The sequence below is a fragment of the Penicillium roqueforti genome, assembly GCF_015533775.1.
Source record: "Penicillium roqueforti strain LCP96 04111 chromosome Unknown scaffold_38, whole genome shotgun sequence".
Taxonomy (NCBI): Eukaryota; Fungi; Ascomycota; class Eurotiomycetes; order Eurotiales; family Aspergillaceae; genus Penicillium; species Penicillium roqueforti.
In genome coordinates, this window is record NW_024067602.1 from 76,323 (window position 1) to 102,386 (window position 26,064).

The 26,064-nt window shown below is 48.4% G+C and overlaps 9 protein-coding genes across 9 annotated transcripts; 2 read left to right on the top strand and 7 right to left on the bottom strand.

Moving 5' to 3' along the window:
• Window positions 1-1,564: 1,564 nt before the first annotated feature.
• On the bottom strand, window positions 1,565-2,365 carry LCP9604111_8875 (uncharacterized protein; the record flags this gene model as incomplete). Its single annotated transcript, XM_039077066.1, has 1 exon — window positions 1,565-2,365. The coding sequence occupies one exon, from the start codon at window positions 2,363-2,365 to the stop codon at window positions 1,565-1,567; it is 801 nt and encodes a 266-aa protein (XP_038925112.1).
• Window positions 2,366-3,415: 1,050 nt separating this feature from the next.
• LCP9604111_8876 (NAD(P)-dependent alcohol dehydrogenase) lies at window positions 3,416-4,573 on the bottom strand (the record flags this gene model as incomplete). Its single annotated transcript, XM_039077067.1, has 2 exons — window positions 3,416-4,321; window positions 4,385-4,573. The coding sequence occupies 2 exons, from the start codon at window positions 4,571-4,573 to the stop codon at window positions 3,416-3,418; spliced, it is 1,095 nt and encodes a 364-aa protein (XP_038925113.1).
• Window positions 4,574-5,179: 606 nt separating this feature from the next.
• Window positions 5,180-6,901, bottom strand: LCP9604111_8877 (uncharacterized protein; the record flags this gene model as incomplete). Its single annotated transcript, XM_039077068.1, has 6 exons — window positions 5,180-5,450; window positions 5,500-5,652; window positions 5,707-6,103; window positions 6,156-6,326; window positions 6,376-6,713; window positions 6,774-6,901. 6 exons carry the CDS (start codon window positions 6,899-6,901, stop codon window positions 5,180-5,182), a joined length of 1,458 nt encoding a protein of 485 aa, XP_038925114.1.
• Window positions 6,902-7,284: 383 nt separating this feature from the next.
• LCP9604111_8878 (sulfatase family protein) lies at window positions 7,285-9,233 on the bottom strand (the record flags this gene model as incomplete). Its single annotated transcript, XM_039077069.1, has 4 exons — window positions 7,285-7,635; window positions 7,687-7,808; window positions 7,862-8,348; window positions 8,421-9,233. The coding sequence occupies 4 exons, from the start codon at window positions 9,231-9,233 to the stop codon at window positions 7,285-7,287; spliced, it is 1,773 nt and encodes a 590-aa protein (XP_038925115.1).
• Window positions 9,234-11,079: 1,846 nt separating this feature from the next.
• On the bottom strand, window positions 11,080-15,745 carry LCP9604111_8879 (putative ABC multidrug transporter; the record flags this gene model as incomplete). The annotated part of the gene is made up of 7 exons (XM_039077070.1): window positions 11,080-11,223; window positions 11,287-11,629; window positions 11,705-12,480; window positions 12,527-13,005; window positions 13,056-13,872; window positions 13,921-15,244; window positions 15,306-15,745. 7 exons carry the CDS (start codon window positions 15,743-15,745, stop codon window positions 11,080-11,082), a joined length of 4,323 nt encoding a protein of 1,440 aa, XP_038925116.1.
• Window positions 15,746-16,501: 756 nt separating this feature from the next.
• On the top strand, window positions 16,502-16,906 carry LCP9604111_8880 (uncharacterized protein; the record flags this gene model as incomplete). The annotated part of the gene is made up of 1 exon (XM_039077072.1): window positions 16,502-16,906. One exon carries the CDS (start codon window positions 16,502-16,504, stop codon window positions 16,904-16,906), a length of 405 nt encoding a protein of 134 aa, XP_038925117.1.
• Window positions 16,907-17,081: 175 nt separating this feature from the next.
• LCP9604111_8881 (CAZyme family GT8) lies at window positions 17,082-18,352 on the bottom strand (the record flags this gene model as incomplete). The annotated part of the gene is made up of 3 exons (XM_039077073.1): window positions 17,082-17,120; window positions 17,168-17,808; window positions 17,884-18,352. 3 exons carry the CDS (start codon window positions 18,350-18,352, stop codon window positions 17,082-17,084), a joined length of 1,149 nt encoding a protein of 382 aa, XP_038925118.1.
• Window positions 18,353-19,347: 995 nt separating this feature from the next.
• On the bottom strand, window positions 19,348-23,390 carry LCP9604111_8882 (uncharacterized protein; the record flags this gene model as incomplete). The annotated part of the gene is made up of 13 exons (XM_039077074.1): window positions 19,348-19,780; window positions 19,833-19,900; window positions 19,955-20,169; window positions 20,227-20,335; window positions 20,384-20,654; window positions 20,706-20,878; window positions 20,936-20,961; window positions 21,027-21,046; window positions 22,079-22,735; window positions 22,812-22,938; window positions 23,007-23,021; window positions 23,097-23,244; window positions 23,295-23,390. The coding sequence occupies 13 exons, from the start codon at window positions 23,388-23,390 to the stop codon at window positions 19,348-19,350; spliced, it is 2,358 nt and encodes a 785-aa protein (XP_038925119.1).
• A 710-nt stretch (window positions 23,391-24,100) lies between these two features.
• On the top strand, window positions 24,101-26,014 carry LCP9604111_8883 (putative MFS transporter; the record flags this gene model as incomplete). Its single annotated transcript, XM_039077075.1, has 9 exons — window positions 24,101-24,300; window positions 24,387-24,536; window positions 24,591-24,760; window positions 24,814-24,838; window positions 24,887-25,182; window positions 25,240-25,275; window positions 25,322-25,426; window positions 25,488-25,701; window positions 25,759-26,014. The coding sequence occupies 9 exons, from the start codon at window positions 24,101-24,103 to the stop codon at window positions 26,012-26,014; spliced, it is 1,452 nt and encodes a 483-aa protein (XP_038925120.1).
• Window positions 26,015-26,064: the final 50 nt, after the last annotated feature.

A 26,064-nucleotide genomic window follows, 5' to 3' on the forward strand; every position in this document is an offset into this window, starting at 1 on the left:
AACCGATGGTATCCCGATCGAGCTAGATACCGTACTTGCTCCAATCGAGTGTTTAGAAGAAGAGCTGCCAGTGATATACGTTGATGAAGAAGGAGTGGACGAGATCCTTCAACGAGTGATCGATGATCCAGAGGATATCGAGGAGCTCTCCGATCAGGAGGGTTTCTAGGAGCCCCGATGTCCCACCCTCGATCGGACGGGGCAGACGTTCGAAATATCCGAGGGACCCTCGCTTGTCCTGATACAAGAGAAAAGTTGCTTCTGCAAAATCACCAGAACCCAAATTCCTACAGAAGACCAGAGACATCGATAAGACAACACGAAGATCCATACAAGAAGGGTGCGAAAAATCGAAAAATCATGAAAAGGAAGACATTCTCAAAGAAACGCTCGACCTCTGAGCCTCCTTCGCCCTCGCCTTCCCATTCTGCCTCGGGGCATAGAACAAGAGGCCCAAACAATCGCTCATCACAATGCCTATGACGACCCAAATCTCCCATGTCTGCTGCACTATTCAAGAACCATGACCCGTACTGTCTCATTTTCAAGAAAATTATCCTTGTGCAAGCGAGAAGGGAGCTTGCTCTTCAGCCACCTAAGGTAGGTGGCATCACATGTTGCTATGTTGATAGATAGCCCAATGCCATCCTGAGCGATAACGAAATGACTATATTTTATATTGTTAGCATTTCTAGCCTAGGCCAGTTGATGGTATATGAGCCCCATTGATCTTGTTGGTTTGGATGTTGGTCGTTCCCTGAAAGTAGACCCATGCTTGAGGGACTCGGGAGAAAATGGTCGTCGGCGGCATCTTGACTATAGTGGATCCAATTGTGTTAATAACAGAAAATACAGAGGAATGCAGGGTAATAATACCTAACAAGATAGACAGAGAAAGTTAGATGGAAGTTGGATAGGGAACTTCTCGACCGATGGAAGAAAATCAAGCATAGTGTAGAAGTGACAAATAGTGCACGTCACCCATCATTCCAGGTTTTATCTTCAAGTTAACTTGTATGCTTTTATCTCTCTCTCTCTCTCCCCCCCAGTAGCCTCAATATACCCTGGTACTATAGTTACTCTCACTTCAAGTTCACTTCATCACCAACCATCAACCATCAACCATCAACCACCATCCACCATCCACCACTTCGAACTCCCCGTCACAGACTCTCTTCGGACCTACTCATCCACTAATTTATGGCTACTCCAACATACTGGCCACGGAGTAGCCAACAATCGGAGCAAAAACGAAACGGACAAGGGACAATGAAATTTGAAGATTGGCTAGACAATCAGACAAGTGAACACCCTTATTTGCCTAGTTGACCATTGAATGGGTTCGAACATGAAAGGAATCCCTACAACCATAGTGGCTGGGTTTCTAGCAATATTAAGAGTATAGTAGTATGTGCACTCATAGTCGTAGTTGAAAAGTGACGCCGTATTCCATAAAATATGACAGTGCATATTCATTTGAACGTCTCGACTTATTAAATTTAACATTATTTCAAGTAGAGGCCTTGGGGTTCATACTATCACACAGAACTGAATAAAAAACATCTCAGCGACGACGCGAGCCTTGCATTTTATCCAGCTTTGCCAGAATTCCCACTGCACCTACAGCCCCATATCCACCCTCCCTCCAGCAGGTCTCGATGATATCCCGGGCCCAGATTTGCTTGCCCAGGGCGGGAAGCATATCCCGGGATGGAAACCTGGCGACAGAGTCATCACTGCCACTGTGGTGATAGAGACTGACACTAGTCCGTCTCCCAGTGGCAATCTCGTAGAACACGATGCCTAGCTGGCAGAGATCCGTCCATATGGAACAATTATAATCATCCACCGCATCTGCCAGGACGGCGTCGATGGGCATGATACTCGACGCACCAAGGTCACAAATTGCGACGTTCAATGAACCATCCAGCAGGATGTTACGGCTGAGAATATCACTGTGAATGACGCAAGATTGGTGGAGGTTATGAAGGCCGATGGCAAGCTGGCGAAACCAGCGCTTCTGAAGCTCGATGCTGGGTCGTGCCCTGTGCCGCAGCCACTTTGACAACGTACCTCCGGACATGTATCTCATCTCTATGGTATCTCCGGGGAGGTCGAGGCAATGAACGATCCCTTCCACTGGGGTATTGAAGTCGGGCTGAAGACGCCGCCAGACTTCTTGCTCTCGTCGGATCTTGCTTCGGTTCTGTTCCACTTCCTCCAGCGTATTATTCTTGTACACCACTGCCATTTTGATTGCCACATCCTCTCGTTGGACAACAACTGCTGCATCGCCGGTCGCAAGTATTGTATGAGGCTTGATGTAGTGACCCTCATCGTCGATGAGGTGATACAGAGCCCTCATTTGGGTGATGTGAAAGCGATTTGGGGGAATTGCTGCCGGTGGTCAATGTCTTCGATGGGAGTAGAATTTCTGGGGAACTGTTTATTTTTGTTTAGATGATCTAGCTAGCAAATGATTAGTTAGTTATGATGTATAATTCTGTCAGAAGGAGAGGTCCTACCTGAAGTCAATGTATGTATTTGGTCTTGCTTTCGACGAATAGCCAAAGTCCAGGGACTCGCTCTCAGAGGCCCGCGGAGTGAATTCTCTGATTTGAAGGGAAGGACCGTGGAACCTGCACAGCTGGGATTTGACCCTGTGCGATTGCTTAGACTGGGATCATGGCCTCTTGGGGATGCTTGAATAGAGAGATAAAGTCAAGAAACCGCCAAAGGATGTTTGGTTGAAACTGGAATTGGTGGTGCTGATTTGATGGCGACAAAGAATGAAAGCGAGATGAATGAAAGGGAGATCAATGAGAGATGGTGCCTTTGACAAGATGAAGTCGCAGTCCATTCATCGCCGTTTCATAAAAAAGCCATGTTCTCCTTTCCTTTTTCAGAAAGGATTGAGGGTGAACTGCCCAGGCAAGGCATATTTTGATGCTTGAAACTGGACAAGATTGCACTGGAAACACATCGTAGTTGAACCTGGAAAATGGTCAGCGGGAATCATCTTAATACGTGAAATCGCAAAGTATTGAACAATATTCAAATTGAACCCTGCTCACTTGATGTATAATAACATGTAGTTGTATCAAGACGAGGAGAGCTTTGCTGCCAGTATATGTATTCATAGAGGATAAAGAAAGGATAAAGAAAGGTAGAGCCCCTCAGGTAGAGAGTCAAAGCAAACAGGCAAGCGATGGATCGAGGACCTTGGCAGCAAAAAGACAGATGTATAAATTATTACTGCTTTCCACTTCCTTCATGATCACAATATGCATATATACAGCGTTGGTTGCTGTTCTCATCTATTTTAATCTAACTGCTTCTATAAATTGCCTCAAAACGCCCATCACTTAAACTGAACTTGGCGCACATATTCATCACTTATTCATAATTGATCGATTCACTGCTCGTGCGTGAGAACATAGCGGTATCGAGCATCACCATTCTCCATATCGACGATGGCCTGGTTCGCATCCGTCATTGGGCGCTCCTGGATCCAAGGCTTGACGCCCTTGGCAACAGCCAACTCTAGCATCTCCCGGATCTCACTAGGACTGCCGATAAACGAGCCACCAAGCTTGAGGCCCTTGCTGATGAGCAGGGATGCCGGGATCTCAAGAGCGCCATCCTCGGGGACTCCGAGCTGAATAAAGGTGCCGTGGAGACGGAGAAGTCCACAGTACTGGACAATAGGCATCTTGGAAGAGGAAGCAGTGGAGATGATCAAGTCGAGAGAGCTAGCGTTGCGGGTATCCCAATCCTTATCCTCAGCGGTAGCGATGAAGTCATCCGCACCGAGCTCGATCGCATCGGCCTTCTTATCGGATTTGCGGGAGATAGCGACGACGCGATCAGCACCGAGTGCCTTGGCTAACATAATAGCAAAGTGACCGAGACCACCAATACCAATGACACCAACGGACTTTCCGGGGCCGCATCCATTTCGCTTCAGAGGCGAGTAGGTAGTAATACCACCGCAGAGCATAGGTGCCGCATCGGCGGAGGAGATGCCATCCGGGATCTTGATAACGAAGTGCGAAGGAGAGCGGTTGTATGTGGAATAGCCGCCGTACGATGTCCCACCGTTGGCATAGGTACCGTTGTAAGTCATGACCATATTATCGCAGTGTTGTTCGAGGCCATTCGCACAAGGCCCACACTTCCCGTCCTTGTTCTCGCATGAGCCGCTCTGCGCGCCAACACCGACACGGTCACCGATCTTGAGATCTCCCTCGGCATGTGATCCGACGCGGACAACTGTTCCGACGACTTCGTGGCCGACACAGCAAGGGTAGTTGGTGGCACCCTGTGAAGGCCGGTGTTAGCAACTGTATTCGATGCGAATATGTTCAAAATGAATGTGCCATACCCATCCATCCGCCCATCCACTGCGCAGAGTGTGCAAATCCGAGCCACAGATACCACAGTGAGTGACCTTGATATCGATATCATTCTCCTCCCATGGCTTCGGCTCGAATTCCTGCCAAACCATCTTTCCTTCGGCGGCTTCAGGGCCAAGGCCTACCCAGCCTTCGAACTTGTAATCGGTGGAAGACATAATAAAAATGTCTATTTGGGTTCAACGGTTTCTGAATTCAATGGATGAGATCGACAAACCATTCCTACAGGGTCCTCCACTATTTAAACCACCTACACGGAGAGATCAGGGTCCGTCTCGGAGCGTTATTATGTGGCGACGTGGTCAGCAAGTGAAGAAAAGGTCCACTCGACCCGTCGAGTGGATTGTTAGTGGATTTTCATGCGTGGGTTGTCACCACGGTCTTGAATTATTTGCGCTATATCCGGCGAAGAGATTTCATTTGAACGCAAATATGTTGTAAATCCCCGGCAGCGGGAGAGGGAAGGTAGAGTGAGGCATACCGTAGACAATATCACATCAAACCTACACCCGAGGACGTTTTCCCACCCGTATATCCTCCATGTTTACCTTCCCTGAGGAGTTGCTGCTTTACTTCCAAGTATGCATGACGTCAGACATAAACCCACTAAGCCCCTGGCTTACGCCGACTTATACCCGACAAGCTTATCTTGTACTGGTCGGGTCCATTAGGTGCCTAGTTTCAGAAAAGAATGAAAAATGCTTTTGATTCGACATGATTCTGTTTTAGTGGAGAATCTTCGCAGGTTTTCATAGCCAATTCTATCAAGCTTTCGCATCCACTCCATCCGAAGGAACCGCTTTTTGCCGGCGGAAATAATATTGGACACAAAGGACAAGAGCAATGACCCATGAGGCACCAGCAAGGGAGCAAATTGCGGTCAGACCATGCAAGTACTTCGGCGCGTCGGAAGTGCGGAAGATCTGCGAGCCAGAAATACCAGCACAGTTGGCAGCCATTATCACCAACGCCATCGCAACACTTCGTTCCTGGGGTGTCCGGCAGTAGAATGACAGCCAACCGACATTCAAAATACTAATGTCTGGTCAGCTTGGGTTATAGACACGAGGGGTATGGAACTCACTGCATGCTGCAGTAGGAAATATTAGCGATAGCAATAACGCCGTACCGGTGCCATAGCGAAGCGTGGGTATTACTTGTACGAAGACAAGCATAGGAAATTACATTCCAAGTGATAGCTAGGAGCACAAAGGGTCCACGGTGTCTCGTTTTGTCTCTGTCGGCAGTTAGAATCCATCTCGTGGACATAATGGTCATATTAAGCACTCACGCAGCAAGAGACAGAGCAATTAGCCAGATCATGCTGCAGTAGACAGGAACCGAAGCTAAAGCGTTCGCCTTAACGGCACCGAAACCCAGGGCTTTGATCATGCTGGGTGTGTATTGTGTCAGACCAGAGAAGCCGGACATGGACACCAAAGTCAGGAGAACGTGCTGCATGATTCGTGGCTGTTTGACTGTCTGCCAGATATCTGCGCCCGAAATCTGGATATGGCCCTTGGCTTTGAGGGGATCATTTAGTAGAACGCGGTTACGAATGATGTGCGACTCGCGCTCAGTGAAATAACTCCAGCGGCCGAAGGTGATCAAGGCACGGCCGTCTCCGGCTGATGGAGGTACGAGGAGGGTGAAGACAATTGCGATGAAGAGGGTCATTAAGCCCTGGACTGGATGATTGGTCAGAAGAGCTCGGGCTGTATAAGATCGATCTACACTTACCCAGGAAGATCCATCTCCACCCCTCCATGCCATGGGTACCACTCAGCTGAAGCAGACCGGCGGATATCAAGCTCGCTGTAGCCGATGCGAACATCTGCCCGTAGAAGAAGAGACTGGTGCGAACGCTCGTCTCCTCCTTCTTATACCAGGTAGAGAGGTAGTATAGGGCACCTGTGGGTTATTAGCCGATTATCCAGTGCGAAGATAACGATTGCCATACCAGGAATAAAACCACCCTCACAGAATCCCAACAGAATCCTGGTAACCAGGTACGCAGGATATGATTGAACAAAGGCCTGGAACGTGGCAACCAACCCCCAAGCGAACAATTGACCCGACAACCAGACGCGAGGTCCAATTCGCTGCATAATGATATTCGATGGGATCTCGGAGAGAACGATGCCAGCGGAGAGCAGTTGGGATCCGACATTGATTTGATTCGTTGTGATATTGAGGTCTTTTGTGATAGTCGATGTCAAAACGGCGCTTATATTTCCGCGATCCATTTGCAAGGCGAAGAAAGCAGCTGCAAGAATGGGAATGATGATGAAGTCGATTCTGAAAGACACTTATTAGTGAAATGTTCATAGTTGGTATAGGGACAAGAACTATATGTACTTCCGTCGAACGGCCGGTTCTTCTCCATCCCAATCTTTTACAATACCCTGGTCAAGCTCACTTGGAGATGAGTCGATGACCTGCTCCCCTATTTTGTTCTTCTCGTCGAAGATGCCTTGATCTGCCATCTTGCAATTTGAAGGAGCTTAAACCCCCAAAAATGAACAAAACTGGAAATATGTGTGGACGTTCAATTCCTATGGAGGGCTTTACAGGAACACTGTTCTTATAGGAAAAGGAGAAGCACAAGATAAAGGATTGCGTAAGTCAATTTAGTTAAAATGTGCTAAACAGCACCAACTCCGTCGAGTGCGTTTTGACGCGACGACTTCTTGATGTCGCGAGATGGGGAGATATGGCGCAATCACGGATTTGGGATTTGCCAAGGATCTGGGGATCTGGGGGTTATTGGCCTCTAGATAGTGATGTGGACATTGAATAACAGGAATACTTGAATATAATTGATTGGCATCGTTATCTACAATGTAAAATTAGCAAATTAACTACTTCTTTACACCCACACATCCCAAGACACCCCGTGTCGACTAGTCAACGGCACCTGTGGCCCCTCAGCTTCAACAATGTATCCCGCATCACACCAGTCAAATGAGACATGGGGCTGTGCGCTATAGAAGCCATCATACTCCTCATTTAGAGCATCCTGGAGAGTACTAACCGGGTCTACCGGTTGAAGGACATCCCACGGATGGATGCAAGTCACACCCTGGCATGACTTGAGGACCATCAATAGAGCGTCGAGTCGATTGATAGCCTGGGTCAAGTTGCGACCGAGAATGCGCGGTTCATTGAGATCCTCCTGGGAGGAAGTCGGGTACAGATTATTCAACTGGTATGGATCGGTCTGCAAAAGGGTTAGTCGTTGTGATAAAGAACCAAGGTACTATCTACTCACCGACATATCATACAGTTCATGTTCATTGTTGCACCAGACTGAGTAATACAGACTGTATCCGTCTCCATGTAAGCGGACGGATTTGTAGGTGTTATTTGGGATCAGGGTTGAGCCTCCGGGACCTGCCTTGGAATTAGTACTTATCCCACAATGGCCATGAAAACGTTGGACTGACCAATGCCGCTATAAATACCCTCAACAACAGCAGAACCCCAATACTCCACTGTAACATGTTCATGGCGCTCACCCTCAAACTCGGGCGTCATGGGAATAGCGGTACCATCGAAATCATCCCTCGGCGGTATACCCGCAAGATGGAACAAAGTCGGCGCCAAGTCCACATGCGTAGTGACAGCATCCTGCACATATCCTTTAGCCACGCCAGGTCCACGGATGAACAAGGGAACGCGGATATCCTCCTCAAACCCGCAAGTCTTCCCGGGCGGCAGTCTGTGCTGGCCAATATGGAACCCATTATCGGAGGTATAGATAATATAAGTATTATCTAGCTGACCACTCTGCTCCAGCCGGGTGACAAGCCCATCAACTAATTCATCAACACCCTGCAGGGCGCGCAGACGTGAACGATAAAAGTGATCGTTGTAGTCGACGACCGATTGGTTCTGCAGGGGTAGGTCGTGAACCCAGCTGACTCCACTTGGCTACGCAAGCAAATCAAATCCGTCAGAATTTGCGAACACAAACACGTTAATTTGAATCAGGGCCGCGCTTACCTGGTCCGGATTGAAATTCGCCGTCCGGGGCACTGTGACACCCTGGAACAAATGCTGATGTCGTTCGAGGGGGACGGGCGCGGACATGTAAAAGTTTCCCGACGTGATATCGCCAGGATCGACATTCGAATGTGGCGCGACAGGCGACACTGCTAGGAAGAAGGGCCTCTCCCCGGCCAGTGCATCATCGAGGAAACCCAGTGCTTTTCCCGTGATCACATCGATGGTATGTTCACCCTCGTGGCTGACCGGTGGTTCATGGTTTCGCTGGTAAGTCGAATTGAGATAAGAATAGGTGTAAGGATCGAGAAGGAAATCCGATCCATTGAATCCATTGATGTGTGGGCTGTCGTAGTTATACACGGTATGTGCGTTGAACATTTTCCCGGTGTAATACGTATCATAACCCGCCCCTTGGAGCCACAGCGGGAGGAAATCATCGTTGAAGCCACGCTCAACGAATTTGGGATATCCGCCGTATGGTGGATGGACATCGGTCACATTTGTATTGTGTGCCTGGCGACCGGTCCATAGACTCACGCGCGACGGGCAGCATAGCGCTGTTGTAACAAAATGGTTGCGGAAAAAGGTGCCCTGGTCGCGGATGTGTTTGGAGATTAGGGGGGTATAGGAGATTGAGTCGAGTTGCAAGTCTTGGTCGTCAGTGATGACGAAGAGGATATTTGGCTTGCGCAATTGTCCTTCGTTGGGTTTCAGTACCGATTGGAGGACTGATTGCAGGTTGGATTGGAAATTGAGGGCTGCAACGCCTTCGACGGCGACGAGGCCGGCGATGGCAGTGATTAATTTCATTGTGTTTGAGAAAGATCGCGGAGTAGTACAAGTTGTATTTGTATGCAATTTATAAAGAAGCTATCCAATGTGGAGAAATGTGGAGATAACGATGATGCCATAAATGGCCCCAATGGCGGGAGATAAAGTGAAGTTATTCAGAGTCTTCACTTTGTACAACATCGGACAGTTTATTTTCACTTCTATACAATGCAGGGGCTCCTTGATGCTTTTCCCACCTCCGATTGATTTTAGCCAAGCCGGACAAGGTGGGAAGTATCTAAACACTCGTTCATACTACTCCAAGTGCCATCAAGACAGCATTTTTGACTGGCTATGTGTATGTAATATAATCGGGAATAGATACAGTAGCCTGATCAATCATCGAGAAAACAGTGTAGTTATTCAGTCGTGAATGGACAGAGGGAGAGGCTCTATCCCGTGTGATGCCTTGGTAACAAGGCATCTAGCCAATTTACATGTGGCTAATGGTGGCTAAAGTCACGTGTATATTAGCTGGCCAAGAAGCGCCTTACCCGAAGTAGTTTAGACCGCGTAGGATAAGCATAGTTACCAAGAATATCAGAGGCTGGCTTCCAAGTAGGATCATCATGCTTAGTTCAACCTCTTTTCGCTTAGTTGCATTTCGGGAATCATTCAAATCAATCAAACCCAATACATTGTGCAATCTACAGTTCCCTTCCCTCGGATCAATTCCATGAATATGTGCAATAAACTCTAGCTAGCTACGGGGGAAATTGTTGAGCTATGGGCCCTGGGTATTGCGAGATAGAATTTCAATATGTCTACAATTAGTTTGCTTGTGCCTTGAGCACCTCGTTCTTTGTGTTCATTTTCTCTAGGTGTAGTACCCATGATTACCGCCATTCACATCAGTTTGAAGTAGTATCCTCGTTCATATTACATTAGTAGTAGTGCATTCTGTATTTAGTACAGGCCCGACACACTAATATAAATCTAGATGATATTTTATGATACGAAAGGGCCCGTGTTAGATTGGAGGATAGGTCAACTTGAAGATAGAACTTTAAATAACATATAACTTCAGAGGCTAAGAGTTATCTAAGATTTATGTGAAAGTTATGTGAGTGTCAATGGTGTAAGAAGTACAAGGTTGTAGTTCAGGTACACTCTCCTGTATGATTGCTTTTCTTTCATCAGTATATAAGTCCTCTCCTACATATCCGACGAGATATTATTCCTCTCCATTTCTCCGCTGTATCTGTTAGTCGATCATCCCCATATCTAGGTCCAGCCCTAAATATCTGACAGGGCAAGAAACTAACAATATCAGATTCAGAGAAGGTTGGGCGGGTGGCCAACTCTAATATATCGAGTAAGGTGACCAGAATATCTGAGTATGGCATGTTGGATCAACGGTTAGAAATCCGGACCTTAGGCTCGAAAAACTGGAGACAAGAGAGGTGGTTAGTCTTGTGGTTCACTTGTCACTATGACGTGCTAGTAGTTGTGAGGTGCCAGGTCGATCTTGGAGAGGGAGGAGTGCATTCAACTAAATGACTGAGATGAAGAAAGATGAAGCAAGTTGCAAAGCAGGGAACATAATTATCTTTCTACGCATGTTCACGACCGCAGTGAATATTGTGTCGTCGAATTGTATTGTTCGCTAGATTGCTAAGCGAGAAGGTTCGAAGTTTGCAACGTTTGCAAAGGGTAAGCTATATCAAAAGGCTGTCTGGGGCCGTGATAATAATGCCCTGTACTACGAAGGGTCGCTTTCACTGTAAAAACAAAATGTCAATATTCATAGTATTCAAATGACAAGCTTCACTTTTAATATATACGCAACGCTATGCCGAATGTACATCCAAATCAAAGAGAAAAGCTACTTTGACAGCCAAAGCGGCTTCATAATAGACCGCAAATAAACCAGTAAAAAGACCAGCAAGTAGTTCGTAACGGTAAAAGCAAGAAAGATACCGAAATACGGCCAGATCTTGGAAGAATCCAGACCAATTCCAGACAAATACTGCCAACGCAGATTAGCATCTATTCCGGATAAGACAAAACATATTCCAGGAAACAAACTCACATCATCACCAAAGCTATATTCACAATATCCACATTCGCCCATTCCATCCGGGTTGGAGAGATACCCAACACCTTTCGCATCAAGCCATGGGCCCGCGTACTCACTGCAAGTAGTGTTGGGTGGACTCTCGAAGATAGTCAATTCAGTCTGAGAGCAAACGACAGCAGTACCACGGAGAACGGAGGTGAGCACCCCACCAATCCAGTACGTGAACGGTGTGATGTAATACATTGTATATTTCCAAAAGGCAGGCATCTGAGATTGCGGACGGAGGATACCGTTGAAGAGCTCACACATGATAATGAAGAAGGGCATGAGGGTAGCGGCGATCATTGAGTCGGCGCTATCGATTGGCAGGATGTGTTAGTTGATTAAGTCACTGCGGACAAGAAACGGTGCTTGGTTATATTAAACTCACCTCAGAGCGGCAATCCACTGACCCCACGAGGTCGCAAATAGGAAGAAAAGGAAGAACATCAGGAAACAGTAGCCGGCTGCGAAGCCGAGTGGTAATCCCACCATAAAATAGTATAGGACGAAGAAGACGACGGCACCCAGAACGGAATAGGGGATCTCGGAGATGATCTGCGCTGTGCAGAATGCTACCCAGCCGTATACACCACTCGGGCCTTCTCTTGCTAACCAGATATCGCGGTTCATGATGAAGCGCATAGATATAGCGTTGATAAACTCGGGAACCAGCATCAGGACAAGGAAGCAAGAGAACGCCTTTGACTGGAGGTCCGTCGTACTATTGCCGATCTGGAGGTAGGTGAGGCCGTTGATAAGAGCGTGGAGGAAGGAAGAGTAAAGACGCGAGTATGGGTACTCGGCGGTGCGCCAAAACTGGCGACAGGTCCGTTGAGTGAGGAGTATGATCTGCTGGCTGAGAGGGGGTAGGGTTGGGGGCAGGGAAGGGGGACGGGTATTCTTGTCGGAGCGAATTGAAGCGATCTCGTTCTTGACCTCGGCGAATTCTTCTGAGTTGCGCCAGATGGCTGCCCAATTCGTAGGGTTTCCCGAGGCTTTCATGCCGCCGACGACTACTTCGATGAGGAAATCGGCTGCGTTGGTGACTTTTTCCGGAATGTTGCCGTGTCTTGCGAAATACTCGAAGATTGCGTGGCCAGATTCACCGACTGGGCCAAAGTAGTATGTGCTTCCGCCAGGGCTCAGGGCTAAGACGCGGTCAAACTGGTCTTGTTAATATTGATTCGTAAGAAGGGTGTTTAATGCTTACCTCTTCGAATTGCTGCTGATTAGCCTGATGGATAGTGCAGAGGACCGCCAGTCCCTGGTTGGCGAGACGTCGTAGCAGAGCGACGATACTAGTTGCGCCCTGGCTGTCGAGTCCACTTGTCGGTTCATCTAAGAAAAGAAGCAAGTTTGGCCGAGCGCACAGCTCCACTCCAATAGTGACCCGCTTTTTTTTTTCAATGTCCAAAGACCCGATCACTGCATCTTGTAATTCAACCAAGTCCAATGTGTGAATCACCGTTTCCACGTATGCCAGCTTTTCCGCCGTTGGAACTTCGTGGCTTTGTCGTAGCAGGGCAGAGAACTCGAAAGCTTCCTTGATCGTGCTGCTTTCGTCGTGGATGTCCATTTGCTGGCAATATCCGATCTGTCGGTTGAAGGACTGGTCAATTGACCGGTTGTCCACGAATAGAGACCCGGACAAGATGCCGGGACTCTCTCTTTGAGTGAGTGCAGTCAACACTAAAGGTTGTCAGAAATCAAGCGATGGATTCATTTCATTGTGATCTTACATGTAGACTTGCCTGCTCCCGAGGCACCAACGAGAGCAGTCAAAGACCCTGGTTTGCAGTATCCACAAACCCCATCCAAAATCTTCCTGGTCTCCTTGCCAATCTGCACATTCAGCTCCAAGTCAGACCAGGAGAAAGTAGACTCGGTAGCTGTAAGAGTCTGGTCATGCTTTGTTTCATGACCAACAGGTGGCGCTGCAGAATCAATCGAGACAGGCGATTCCTCTTCATCAGACTTAACTTTCTTCTCCCGCTTGGACAGCTTCCGCGAGCCCTTGTATTGGATAGGGCCAGCACTATCCAGCTCCCACTCAAGCACCTCACTCAGCCAACAGGTCATCCCAATAAAGGCGACTGTGAAAAGACAGAGAATCCCGAAATTACGCCAGACGTTGCTGTAGTAGAATCCATATCTCGCAGCCAAGTAGTCATCGCCATTCACGACAGTGCTGCCAATTTGACTACCAGCATAGGCACAGGTCTGATATGCGAGGTCGGTATATTCCGAACCGGATGGGATAATGGAGGCTGCCGCGCAGGGGAAGTTAACATTGTGGAATTCGGCGGCCATGACTGCTTCATAGGTATACAGAGCAGGAGTTGTATATGCAATCCATCCAACCCAAGGAACATCTTGAATCATTTTGTCGACGGAGAGAACGTAGCCGCCAAACACGATGCAAAACATAACAGAAACCCCACAGTAGCGAAGAGCAACTTCAAAGTTCTGCGATAGAGCGGCAAAGACACGGAATTGCGCCGTGAGGCAAAGCGTACTCGTGTAAATGAAGAGGCCGTCGATGAAGAAGGGACCGGCCTGGAAGAGTCAGCGTCTATACTGTGCCAAGATTCCGAGATTACTCACATCAGACCGTAGACCGGACAGGAAGTACATGACAATCAAATACAAAAAAGTCAAAAGCACAGTTATCACCATATCTGAGAGCACTCGGGCCAGACATACAGCGCTGGGCCGCACGAAGGCGAATTTCTTCTGTCGGCTCAGGATATCGCGACCCTGCATAGCTTCTTCCAACTCCGACATCTGCAGCCAGGCAAGCAAAATAGAAGAGTAGAAGAGCACACCTCCACGTGAATACATACCCTCGGTAGTCTGAGGCTGATCGTAGAACATAGACCCAATCAACAACCCATAGACCACGCAAGAAATTAATTTGATGTATAGCGGGCCCATATGCCCTTTCAACTGCCACATCTGACGCTTGGCGCAAAGAACGACCTGTCGGAAGAGCGAAATCGTATATGGCGACTTAGACGAGACAAAGCGCGACTTGTCATTTTGCACAGTCTTCTTGAATACCTCCACGCTGTCGCACTCCGAATCCGCCGGATACGCACTGGAAGACCTACCGGACTTCTGATCTTCGTATCTTTCGACGGCCGTCTCGATGTTAGCGAACGCAGCACTCTGGCGAAAAGCGGCTTCGAGTTCAATGGGGCCCTTCGGCGCACGGTTTTCCCATCCGGCACGGAAGCGCCGTCTTTCGGGCAGGGTGATACTGGTCAGGAAATCCGAAGTAGTCTGCATATCAGCGCACTCATAGCCCAGATCTTCGAAGTAACGCTTCGCCTCGTTTGCAGGCCCTTGGTACAGCATGCGGCCTTCATCAATGAGCAGCACCTTATCCACCAGCTCGTAGATGGCATCCGAGGCCTGGTATAAAGTAAGCAAGGTTGCTTTGCCACATGTATCGGTCATAATACGCAGACTGCGTGCATAATCGAGTGCAGAGGATGCGTCCAATCCTCTCGTGGAATTATCCCAACATGCTACTGATGAATCGGTAGCGAGAGATTCAATGATAGAGATACGCTTGCGTTCTCCTCCAGACACTCCGCGGATATACTCATTCCCCACCAACGTGTTCATGGTATGTGACATGCCAAAAACCCGCCCATAGATCTCCAGGTACCGGGGAATCCTCTCCCGGTAGCGTTTGGGAGTCTTGCTCTGCAGTGCAAACTCGAGCGTTTGACGCACGGTCAGGGTGGGGAAATGCACATCGTCCTCGGGGATGTAGGCCACGGCGCCACGGTAGTGCTTCCTAACTTCATCCGAGCTGAGACCGGAGTAATCGATTGAGCCCGTGACACCCAGAAAGGAAGAGTGGTGGCCAGCGATAGTTCGCAGAAAGGTCGAACAGCCGGCACCAGGACGGCCCAGAACGCTATATATTTCAATTAGACCAAGTTCGGTAAGGATGAGATGGCGTTTGATTTCCTGCTTACAGCATGATCTCTCCGCTCTGCACGACTCCGGAAAAATCGCGTATCAGCGGACGCCCATGCTCGGGCATCTTCTTCACGATCCATGGCTGGATCGTCCATTCATAGACATCCTGTAGGGTGAGGGTCCGCCACAGGGCTGTGGCGAAGGTCTTTACATCTGCGTGGGAGTCTCCGTCGCCCCATGTTGAGAGGGATTGAAAACAGACGCCGAGGTTGGCAGGTTTCTTGCCCTGGACTTGTTCCTCGAGGAACTTGTCGAAGGAGGAGTGCGGTTCCGGGTACTTGGGATCCGGGTGGCTTTGAGCGGTTAATGTGTGATGAATATCGGCGAGGGCATCTTCGTCCTCGTATGAGACCTGCACTCTCGGCGGTTCATTGTTGTGTTTCTCCTTGGCAAAGGAAGAGCTATGCTTCAAGTGGGGATGAAGAGGAGCGGGCATATTGATCCTTCGATGGTCGTTCGGAAAATCCAGACCTCATTGTACTATACATGAAGAAATTGCACAATCTTATAAAGAATAAGACCAAGAATAAGAATTTAATTCAATCAAGAAAAAAAGGTACGACCACATGTCCCGAAAAAGAAGCCAAGGCTCATGATGATGAACCTGGATACGACCAGCCAATCCGGTGGTCGATGAGAAAGTCAAGATGTTGCTGATGGGGTCCAGGCGTTATCTGACCATCTCGGTATACAGCCAATGACAGTGGCAAGGTGGGTGCAACGAAAGGCGGTTCGTTCTTTTCACCAATTCTGGCGAAGGCCTTGAATATAATACAAGCGGAGTCCGCGGCCACCGCGCGATTGTTTTGCAGAAAAGGGAAGCCAAGGCGAGAAGGATCCACCGAACCATTCGAGAGCCACCGAGGAACATTGGAAATGAGGATTTTCTATTAACCGTATATTCTGGCATATTATGTAGACGAGCCTAGTTAGGTCTATGTATACTCTCTGATCGAGATATAGTATCTTCCAGTCTCGAGTAATTTCACAGGGGCATTGTATCATGTCAACCCCCACACTTTCCTGCAGAATGACATTTACACCGGAGAATTTCTCACGTGGCGGGCTTACTAATATATGCACTTCTGCCTCAGGTGTCGAGGTCCTTATCTAATTCCCAATCCGGTCTAGCGCCACCGAGCTCCAAGTTCCCCGTCTCCAAACTCCATACTCTCCCCCTCACTACCCCAAAATGCAAACTCTCTACAACGCTCTAATCCGCACCCATCACATAACCTCCCGCAAAAAAGTAGCCGCGCTCAAACGAGCCGCAGACACACACCAATGCGCCGTACTCCTGCGCTCCGGCGGGTGTCCGGGGATCATGTACGTGGAGGGCGGAAAGGAGCCGGTGGAGAGCTGGGTGGATGTTGTGCGCCGGTTACGATATAAGGATTTTCAATTGGTTACGCGACCCGGCGTTGTGGAGGAGGAGGATGGATATGGGACTGGGAATGGAAACAATGAGAAGAGAAATGAGAGAGAGTTGGATCTCCCGTTGGGACTGGATGAGGTAGAGAGTGTCAAGGAGTTTGGAGGCATTATGGCGAGGAGGGGGGTATGGAATTGGTGGAGGAGAGGCATGGGGTATGCTTAATGTCTTCATGTGGATTTGCATTCATGTACTGCTTTCTGAGATATCCAGTTGAATTTTTGGTTTCTAATACAGTGATCGTCGTTGATTCATGTCTTCCCTTGAAAGAAATATATCCCAAACGCCATAATCTACCTATACTACATATGTATACAATTAATCAAGGTGCGTTTTTCACTCAAACCGGCGCCGGATAACTGAGCAGCTTGCAGATATCCTACGACAGTTAGCAACGAGCCAATATTCCCCCATGACTAAACATACCTTTCGTTGTCTCCGATACTTATCATATATCATCTTCCAGATCTCTCGATCCCGACACCCACTCTCCTGCGGCGTGCCAGGATTGTTATCACACTTCGGCTGCTCAGCCGCCAACATGTCCTGCGACCACATAATCCACGGCTTCGGCAGCGGCCAATCGGAAAAGTGCACAAACTTAGCCTGCGCCAGGACATGATCAGGGTCCCAGACCTCATCATCATTCCCCAGGAACTTGCGATGATCCTTCGTCCGGAACTCGCCGCTCAATAGCCCATACTGCCGATGTGGGAGGACCATTGCTGAGTCCCCATATCGCCGATTCAACAGCTCCATATCATACCGATGGTCCGTCAGGTTTATATCGACTTGACCGTTCTGGGTGGGTGCGGTAACGTCGGTCAATGCAAGATATTCGCGGAGGGAGGGCTCAATGACGACCATCAGTGACGAGAGCAGTTTGTCCGGAAGAAGCCAGTAAGCACGTGGCATGGCGACAGTGGTAGGCGGGAGGAAGAAGAGCTCGTCCATTGTCTGGAGGAGGATAACGTCGGAGTCGAGATGGATGACACGGTCGTATTCGTGCTCGCCGAAGGCCATGAGCTTGGCTGTGCTAGTATCCCACGAAGCCCTGGAATCGGAGTCTATAAAGCGAGTGACATGTCAGTGGGTATCTTCAAGAAGCTAGAATCGGTTCCAACAGCGGCAGCCGAACTCACTGGATCCATCCTGAACTCCCTCGATCTTGATCGGGATCAGCATTACATTATACTTGAGTTTCGCCTCAAGCAGCAACTGGCTGACGCGGTCAAACTCATCCTCGACAATGAGGTCCCACTCCTCTGGGTAAAACAAGACACGTTCCGCCCTACTGCCGAGTCTGTGCAAAGCCTCGAAGACCATCAGGCAATTGCACATGTAGACCTCATTGGTTGCATACTGAGTATAGGCAAAGCGCGACCAGTCGACTTCGTCGTAGTGGATATGTGGTAGGGGCAGCGGCGGGGGGCGTTCACGCCGTTGCCACAGAATAAACAGGACGATCAGGGCGACTGTGGCCCATGTTCGGACGCGTCGTAGCTGGCGCTTGGCTATGGAGAGACAGGGTTCATCGGGGATATCGAAGAAGTCATCCTCCGAGGCATTGGAGCTCCGTCGATAGGGGAGGGCGTAATTTTTGGGCGGCATTGTTAGAGGCTGAAGCTATTGACAGCGCAGTGGTGATTTGGATAGATGCACGTGATGGTTATGTAATCGTTATTGTGAATGCATTCTGATGCTAAATTGGATTTGATATCGAAGGCTGAGACCAGCTTGCAGGCTTGAGATTGAACATTCAAAGTTGCGGGGAGGGCCCACCTCTTTTCAAAGTTGGAGCAACCGTGGAAGATCGCATGCCTTCCAAGGTTGTATATACTACTCTGTACAAACTATTTTCTATTTTCTCCATCTGTCCAGGCATGACATACAACCACTTCGTATACATTACTGGTGGTGATGAGATCCTCAATCGTTGGTAGCATGGAGTAACAGTTCCAGTTTATAACCTTCTAGTCGGGTGTTTGCCTACGATGGTACTCGAACGAATTTCTTTATTCTAATCATATTAACCAGCAGCTTGGAGTGACGGAGAAAAAGGTCCATTGGTGATAACTCGAAAAAAAGCGAAGTCACCGCGATTTCCGCAAAAAGACAAAAATAGTTTCCCTGGGAATCGAACCCAGAACCTTTCCGGAACATTTGCGAATCGCATTTGTTAACGGAAAATCATAACCGCTAGACCAGGAAACTGCTCGACCACTTGGGCCAATTGATGAATGGGCAGGCGAAAAATGGCATTATGTCTAATCTTTGAGGTATAACGTACGAACAGTATATTTTTGTCTCTAATCTCATGTATATCGGTCGCATTTTAATTTCATTTCTCCTACTGTGCCTATTCTCTGTCAGTTTCAGTCACTATATAACCCAGCTTAATTGGGGACTGCCATATACACCGAGTTAGTTGTTCATTGAGCAACTTGTATGGTAGTCCACGCTAGATATATATAGAACGCATAAATAAAGCAGCTGCCACATTCAACTCTCCGCTCTTTCTCGTTTGCCACTAAGGAGGGACGTAGTAGGAGAAAATAATTATAATCCAAGTGCTTATTATATACCAGAGATCTATATACCGTAAATCAATGAAATCCCCCAAAATGAGATTCACCCCCATTAGGCAACAACCTCGTCCCACCCGAAGAGATCGACCTCCCATCATCAACTTGAACAACAATATCTGTCTTAATAGTAACACATCCATCATCATGATGGTCCGGCATCTCCGCCTTCGAAATCTGACTGACAGAGCGCTCATGCCCATGTCCATTCCAGTGATCCTCCTCATCCTTAATATAAGTATTGGTCATATTAGTCACTGTAGCCGAATCCAGCCACTGGTCCTGAACATTAACGCGGCGCTTCATCTCTGTGTCTGGCTCATTATGTGCGGTTGACCGAGAGCGAGACCAGTAGCCGTGATACCGGCCCTCGCGTCTGTGGTCAATGAAGGACCGGAGGAAGAGGCGGGCTACTGGGGCACAGGAGGCGAGGAGGATGCTGTAGTTCTCAATCCTGGGAGTGTTGGTTAATAATACTGGGATTGGGAGATGGTAGTTGTACTTACTTTACCCAGAGAACGAACGTCACGATATTATAGGTGAAGTCTTGTCTGTCACCAAGCGATTTGAGTTTCTAGTGAATGATATTAGCGCTGCTGTGTAAGTCGAGAAAAGATATTATACTCACATAGGTCTTTACAATAGAAGCACAGCCAGAGAGCAAGAGTGGTCCACTGAGCGTGATGGTCTGCCAGATCCGGCGGGATCGAACGGTGCCATTAATTTTGCGGAATTGAGACCAGAATGAGGTGTTTGGATTACGGTGGAGGGTTCGCAGGAAGAATTGCCAGAGTTCGACTGCAGCAAGCACGGCAAGGAAGAAATCGATCACGGTGTTGAATCCTGTGCGAATTGCAATTAGCTTTGAGCTGAGCTGCTGAAGTATATAATTTTCCATACCTCCTTGTACAAAGCCTACAGTCGTTTGGACAACCGGTGATTGGCACTTGACGGAACCATCTTCAGGGAGTGGTGTCCACATATAGTGAAAGTATTGTACTCGATCAGTCTGCTCTGAGATTAGAATGGACCAAGCACTAAGAAGGAGGATACTAACCGTTTGATACGGGTTCGGTCCGCACTGGACAATAATCTGGACGATTGTAACCATATTGACGACAACCTGAACAACGGCGCAGACGATAATAGATTGTCGAATCTTCTTGTCGCTGGCTGCAAAGCAAGTCAAAAGAAACCACATCATGCCTGCGCGTGACACCATTGCCGAAGTGACAGCCATCGGCTGTGAAAGAAAGTCCCATTTCATAGCATAAAGACGCTCTTCCCCAGTTAAGTAGAAGAAATGTCTCCCAAGGCCCGAGTTGGCACTAGACAGAGTTAATGGCTGACCTGGGAGGAATGACACTAGTCGACCTCACCTCATTTGAATAAGTACCATATGAGTGATATCAAAACCCCAAGCCACGAGGAAGAATAAGTCCTCTGTACCCCAAATTCGACCAGGTGCAGTGACCTGCGGTAAAGCCCAACGCACCCAGATCTTGATAGCATAGCGGAACAACAATGCTACGCCGACAATGGATGTGAGGACCTGCTCGAGGATTAGTATACATATATCCAGAGGCAATTTATAAGATCAAGATCATACCCAGCAAGCCTGAAATGTGCCGGTTCCTGTTAAACATGTCAATCCACGATCCTCTAGGTCCATTTGCTTGGCATTTGCCAGGTAAACATACCGATATCAACATCGCCCTCACTAGGTTTCGGAATATCCATAATGAAGATAAAACACAATAACCAGACCTCTCGGTTATAGGCAGGGATCCAATTCAAATACTCATTGGCATATATACGAGACGAGAACGATGCGCGGGGTCGGTCAGATGGATCAAATGCGAAAGAATATAAACCAAATCCAATCCAGCACCAAGGGATAGTAGAGGAGAGCTTTTAAGTTGCCTTTAAAGGTTATTAGAAATGGAGATCCTGTCAAAAGTCTCGCGCGAACCGGTTTACAGGTCAGAAACTTGTCTAGACTCGTTTCCAACGGGTGGAAGGGCGCATAAACGTAAAATGATCGAGAGGAAACAAGGGATGCAGGGCAAATCCCTTGATTTACAATGAAAATATAATCGGGTCAAGCGAAGCGAGTTGTATGATATGGCAGAGTATTGAACCTTGATGTACGGGGTCAGAAACGTCCAGTTTTGACTTATGACAGGAGTTAAGCTCGTGTGGCCAATCTGCGTGTCAGAAAATATCCCATCCTTTTGATCGTGGCAATGGACACTTCGCATTGCCAGGACCATGTGGATCAAGCACAGGCGACATTCCGGAGAGGGATGGAAATCATGCAATGGCCATGTGAGATGCAGTAAGGGATGTGACGGAGAATGAGAAAAAGAAATACATCAAATACACATCCACATGGGATTGATGGATTCGATACACCCCTAGATCGGATCTGCAAAGATCTGCTGAGTTCGAGAGATAAAAACTATATGCACGTAAGCGAAACTATTGATTGAAGGGATGTGATGAGTATACATCAAGAAATGATATATCATATTGACAAAGAACGATTAACAATGAACTAGTATCAACAACCAACCATTAACCAATTGAATTAACCAGTGAATTATATCGCTCAACCCTGAACTACCGATCCGCCCTCCTCATCTCCACCAATGACTCTCCAGCCCTAACATAAACCTCAAAAGTCACCTCTAGCCCACACAATCCCGCCACCTGCCTCCACTCCACCGAACTCCTTTCTCGCCCCCCATACATCGCAATCATACTCGCATGAAGCGCAGTATAAGTCAAATTCTTGGCGTACTCAATAATCAAAACTCGCGAACCAGGTGTCATAGCACGCGAAATCTTCTGCAGCAACGCTACAGCATCCAAATCAGGCAAATTATGCAAGATATGTTGCAGCGCGTAAACACACGCACCCCGAACGGGCTGCTCAGCCTCATTTTTGTAATTCCACTCCATAAGACGCACGCCAGGCACATCATCGATATCCGCATTGAACTCCTGCACGATTAGATCATCCACACCGAGATGCGGATATACGGCCTGAACCTCAAGGAGGAGTTCGCCACGACCGCCGCCGATGTCGACCATAGTAGCGGAGCCAGCGAGGGTGCCAGTGGTAGTGTCACCTGCCAAAGCACCATCTAGATCATAGCCCATCGATTTGACGCGCTCGGGGAATGTTCCGAACTTCAGGAACTTGCCGACCATGAAATGGTTGAAACTATCCATGCGACCCTGAGCCTCCATAATTGAGTACGTGTGCTGCTTTGCCAGCTCAGACTGACCCATTAGCTGATAGGCGTATTGCAAGGGGCCGTCTGCTTCAGCAAAAGGGTATGCGAATTGGGTGTCTCGGAGCTTTTTCATCAAAAATGCGCCGGCCATTAGACCCTCGGTGGTGCTGGATGGGGTTAGTGCGTGCTTGGCTGGTTATATTGATCTCATTATAGAAACAGGACATGCATGGGGGAACTGACAAGTGCAGTGCGCCATGCTGGGCGGAAGGCATGGCGACCATGTGGTTTGTGATGGCATTTGCTGTGAAGCAGTCCTCGGCCACGCGTTCAACTAGGCCGAGTCCGGCCATAATGTAGAGTGTGTCCGCTGCAGGAATGCATTAGCATATCATTGGGATACTGCTTGTACCTATACCTGTACAAGGGTGTGCTTACAGGCTAATCTGGTACCTATATCCATTGTCAGCATAACATCTACAACAGCCATGATAACAAGCCATTATCCATTCAAACTGAAACACGTACTCAGCTCGGGTTCATCTCCCCCTCGGGCTTTGATGCGTGCATTGCAGGTAGCCGAGACTTCGTCGGCCGTCGCAGGTCCCCCGTGACCCACGAGGATATTGAAGAGATCAAAGTGAATCGCGACCGGGACAAATCCCAACGATGCAGGCTGTAACTGAATTAGATAGAAGAATTATCTGACAGATTCATCAGACTCACTACTGTGACGGTTGCTGCGAGTGCGGCGCCTGGGGGTGCAACGGGGGCCGAAGATGACAAGCCCAGTAGGCTGGCCAAGCGGGTGAGGAAGGACATTGCGTTCGTGAAGATTTTTGAGTATGAGAATGACGGGGGAAGTATATTCTGATTATACTCTAAATACATCATCTACAAGTACAACATACGGTGGGATCCGGCAGCAATTCCGATACTAGGGTGAGAATACAAACGGTGTATATATTCAATTTACCATGCCTGGAATACTACAGATTATAACACATCAACTCCTGATTCGTTATTATCATGGGATTGTTGCGCTCCGTGGAAGATCATTGGTTCAATGTGACCAAGTTGGGTATGCGCAAGGGATACCACACCAATACTCCGTAGGAACAAAGAACTAAAGCCTAGAAAATAAACCCGCGAATAGGAATGTCCAATAGCGAATTACCCTAAGGCGAAGGATCTACTAGCCCCGATCTAGCTTTATGATACATCCACTACACGTACGGAGTACATTCCGGAGACTTTTCAACATATCCAAATCTGAAACCGATTAGGGTTCCCCTCTGATGTCTCTGAATTGATAAAGACTAGATTCTAGAATCTCCCTGTGCAAAAAAAGCCACGCGAGAATCTCCATGTGTATTCGAAAAACCCGCCGTGCATAAAACCTACGGTGTCCCGTCACGCAGAAAAGAAAAAGATCTTCATTTACCTCCTTACCTGACCAAAGTACGTTGTCTTGGGGTTGAGCTTTTACACTGCACAGAATACAGGCACCAAGAAGTGCGAGCATACCTACCATGGAGAAACCCTCCCCTGTTTACTTTACGCAGGAGATGGCAGCTAGTGCGTCGTCGTCGCTTGAGACACATGAACTGGAGGAATGCGATTTCGATTCGGACCTCGAGGTCAAGGATCCCTTGAACCCGAGAAATTGGTCATCGGCGCGGAAGACCATGCTCTTTGTGTCGCTGATGACGAGCTCGTTGTTGGCAGATGGGTAAGTATACCCGGTCGATTGTGAAACCCATCGCGGCTACCGGCTGAGATGTGTATGCATAATAACTTTCTGACTAAATCTTGCAGGGCTATGGTATGGGGTGGAACCCTGGTCACGGAGCAGGCCATGGATTGGAATATTACCATCGCTCATTCGGCGACTAGTATGAATTATGGCATCCTGCTGCAGGGGTTTGGCGGAATTTTTGCTGTTCCGCTCATTGAGGCGTATGGGCGGTGAGTTGGGTCTTTTTCGCCCACGTTGGCTGTCACACTGACAGCTGAATGTAGTTTGCCGATCTGGCTGTGGCCTCAGGTGATCACTATGTTTATGGTGCTGGGTGCCACCCTCTCCAATGATTGGTCTACCTTCACGACCTTCCGCTCTTTGCAGGGTCTATTTGGCACAGTGCCTCAGGTAATTGGGCTCCCGATCATTCATGATATGTATACCTCGGCTGGTAAGTATTTTCTGTGGGATTGTCTCGAGTACCTTATGCTGATCTGACAACAGAATGGCCGCGGATGATCAATATTTGGTAGGAGACTTGCCACTCAAATTTAGGGTAGCACTGACTTGAGCATAGGGGCACCGCCTTCCTCGTCGGGCCATTCCTTGGTCCTGCGATAGCTGGATACATTGGTGCCGGGTCAGACTGGCGTATTTCCTTCGGGGTCCTGACAGCCATCTATGGCCTGTCCACTGTCATGGTGATTCTCTTCGGCTATGAGACATATTACAAGCCTGGACGAATGAACAATCAGTCACGACTCGCGTCTTATTTTGGCATTGGAAATACCCTGCTTCCCAAGGTATCGACGTTGATATATTGGAGCCGAACAGTCGTGGTCTATGTGTTCAAGTTCCCGTTGCTGATGACTGGTGCGTATGGTCGACCTAGCTTGCTATGACATTCACTAACCAAGCCTTTGTCGATAGGAATCGCTATCTTGGTAACATTCACTTGGCCGATTGGTAAGTAACCACCATCACACCGTTCTTTCACCTGCTGACTGTGCAGGAATCACAACCACCATCGATAGCTTCCTGCACAGCCCTCCATATTTGTTTGACACGATCGAGGCATCATCAATGCGATTCGCCGGTGTGATTGGAGCTTTATGTGGTATGCATCTTCAAAGCACCTCTCTCTCTCTCTCTCTCTCCGGATTCTTACCATCTCACAGGCTGGGCATTTGGCCACTTCTTCAACGGCTGGATCTTCAAGCGTCATAGCTCAAACTGGCGAACCGAGCTCCGCCTCCACGGTGTCTGGTTCCCGATAGGTAGTATGGCAAGCGGTCTCCTCACCTACGGACTAACCATGCACTTTGGCAAGCACTGGATTGGGATAGCCATTGGGTGGATCATGGTGAACATCGGCATGGTAGCCACGGTTGTGTAAGTTCCAAATCCACTCTCCTGAGTACTGTCGTATGTCTAACATCCATTGCTCAGTGCCATCTCGGCCTATACATTGGAAAAATACCCGGAGCAGGCGACCTGTGTCTCGGCCATTCTGAATATGTGGCGCACCTGCGGCGGGTTCGCAGTGGGATACTTCCAACCTGCATGGATTCAGCGCGATGGCCTCGGACTGGTCTTTGGCATTCAGGCTGCTATTCTGTGTGTGGCTGTTGCTTTGACTATCACTCCTGTGTTGTTGTGGGAGCGGAAAAGGCGGCTGCGAGTTGATGCTGAAGCTGATCCTTGAATTCTAATGGTGTAAATAACTGTATATGTGTGATGATAGGATTGCATTTG